This window comes from Carya illinoinensis, chromosome 14 (assembly GCF_018687715.1).
Source record: "Carya illinoinensis cultivar Pawnee chromosome 14, C.illinoinensisPawnee_v1, whole genome shotgun sequence".
Lineage (NCBI taxonomy): Eukaryota > Viridiplantae > Streptophyta > Magnoliopsida > Fagales > Juglandaceae > Carya > Carya illinoinensis.
Window position 1 is genome coordinate 24545562 of NC_056765.1, and position 2496 is coordinate 24548057.

General features: G+C 34.5%; 1 protein-coding gene across 1 annotated transcript; it reads right to left on the reverse strand.

Annotated features, from left to right (window-relative positions):
- Positions 1-410: 410 nt before the first annotated feature.
- Positions 411-1921, reverse strand: LOC122294629 (secoisolariciresinol dehydrogenase-like). Its single transcript, XM_043103527.1, has 2 exons — positions 1791-1921; positions 411-1412 (listed from the first exon to the last, which is right to left on the reverse strand). Exons 1-2 carry the CDS (start codon positions 1826-1828, stop codon positions 638-640), a joined length of 813 nt encoding a protein of 270 aa, XP_042959461.1. The 5' UTR covers positions 1829-1921; the 3' UTR covers positions 411-637.
- Positions 1922-2496: the final 575 nt, after the last annotated feature.

Here is a 2496-nt window from a genome sequence, read left to right on the forward strand (position 1 = left end):
AACATAGTCAAGGAGGTTGTATCTTATAAGGAGAGCTTCAAATTGTGCTTTCAATTGAGGAAAGGTGGATGGCGTTAGTTTCTCATTGATTTATCTAGTGATGTTGAGAGCAATGAGATATTTCATTATGCTTTCACATGTCAAATATACCTATTTCTTTTTTCCTTTTATTTACATACTTATTTTTTTTCATCTTTAAGCGCATTTTACTCTCATTTGCATGTGCACGATGCGACAGGTCATCACAAAGGACAAACATTTTTTTCATAAAAAGCAAAGACTGAAAATTTATATGAAATTCCTCCCATTGTGAATTGACCCAACAATCACAACTTCCTTATAAGATTTCACTGCTAACACAGGGATAAGATTTCATTGTTTTATAAGCAAACTTTCTAACACAACTAATATGAGATAAAAAATTTCAAATATGGTAGATTTGCTTGATCTACAAGAAAAATGGATTTTCGCGTCACCTAAATTTATCGCAAAAAACATAAAATGACTATTTATTTCAATAATCGCGACGCATGCATTTTATGTTTTTTGCAACTAATTTAAATGACGTAAAAATTATTTTTCTTGTATATATAAATATATACTCTAGTACATACATACGTACAATTTCATTCATATATCAGGATGGTACAAACATGGAAAAGCCTTGATTGACAATGGTGAAGCCTCCATCTAGCAAAAGATTGTGTCCACTGACATACTTTGACTCATCACTTCCCAAATAAAGAGCAGCTTCAGCCACATCCTCTGGTTTGAGGAGACTGCCTTTAAGGTTGGAATAAACACTGTAAACTCCATTGTCATCAAGTTTGAAGAAATCCTTTGCCAATGGTGTAGCAACTAGATAAGGCGATACACAGTTCACCCGAATGCCAAACTGTCCAAGTTCCACTGCTGTGTTTCTCATTAATCCCACCACGCCATGCTTGGAGCTCGTGTAGGCATGCGATGCAACTCCTCCTATAGCAGAGCAAACACTAGCAGTTGTAATAATGCTGCCATGGCGAGCGGGGACCATGACACGAGCTGCATGTTTGGTTCCAAGGAAGGCACCAACAAGGTTAACACCAATTACTTGCTCAAACTCAGCCTTGGTGTTGTCAAGGATGTTTGGTTTGGCAACTTCAATAACACCAGCATTATTGAACATAATATCAAGCTTTCCAAACTTGGAAACAGAAAAATTAATTGCATTTTCCACATCTGTTTCCTTGGTGACATCACAATGGACGAAGGATGTGGATTTAGAGTTTAGATCTTTGCAGACAGAATGACCCAAGTCATCTCGGATGTCTGCAATAACAACCTTAGCTCCATGTTTGGAGAAGAGTCTTACTGCAGACTCTCCAATGCCACTCGCTCCACCAGTGATTACTGCCACTTTCCCTTCTAGCCTGTGACACTAGGAAAAATAACCGAACTTGAGGATTCTAATTATTAGGAAAAGACGGCATTTTCCCATTATATTTTTCAAAGCTCAATAAAAAAATCTTAATTCAAATCATTTCATTACTATTCAAAAATCATTTTACTACTATTCATAGAATATTCATTTTATCTCATTATCTAAAATATATGTCCTTAGAGTCACAAGATGATCATCTTCTTACAAAAGTTAATATAACACATAATTCACTGTCGGAATAGCATAAAAGAAAAACTGCGTGAAAGGAGAAAAACAGATCTAAGAGAAAGTTTCCTTAACATAATGTCTATTTTAGTCAAATTGTTAATACGATACAATTCTCATAGAATCTGAAAATTTTCCATACCTTCGGGCAGCCGCTGAGACTAAAGAAACACTTGTCATGGCAGCTAGGGAAACGAAAATAGACCCGGCCCCAAAATTAGAGCTTTAACCAAGTTGCATTGGCTTCACTTCTCAAAGTAACTACTGCGTTATATAGAGCCATTTCAATTATATATATATATATATATATCTATATATGTTCACGTTTAAAATACACAAATTAAGGACAATGGAAGAAGACAATTAACGTGTTCCATACCCTTGACTAACTGATGATGACGATGATGTGCTAGTTGTCATGTCGTCCCCAACTGTTGGACCGCAATTATTGGTTTTCGAATTTCAGGTAACATATTAGAGCACAAAGTTGGAATAAAATAACTCATAATAACAAAGGCCGCTCAGTATTTTCACAAATATATATATATATATATATATATCATCCAGTTGCTTTAAATGTATTATTGGTATGTAGTGATGATGAGTATAATTTTTCTTTTTATTAATATACGATGTGGTGTGTGGTTATGCGAAGCAACCAGATGATAAATATCTATATGTACTTGTTTTAAATATATATATTTGATGGACGATCATGAAGACTTTATCATATTGTATTAGGTTAAATGTAAAGTCTGATTTGTAAGCAGGTGTTAAATCATGAAGACTTTATCATATTGTAATAGGTTAAATGCTGTCTCTTTCTCCATTTCCCTTACAGTTCTCTC

Excerpts from the sequence above, each read along its gene's own strand:
- LOC122294629 (XM_043103527.1), bottom strand. The coding sequence starts at position 1,828 with ATGACAAGTGTTTCTTTAGTCTCAGCGGCTGCCCGAAG. Across the intron at positions 1,413-1,790 it reads GTCTCAGCGGCTGCCCGAAG|GCTAGAAGGGAAAGTGGCAG; the intron begins GTATGGAAAATT and ends CTAGTGTCACAG.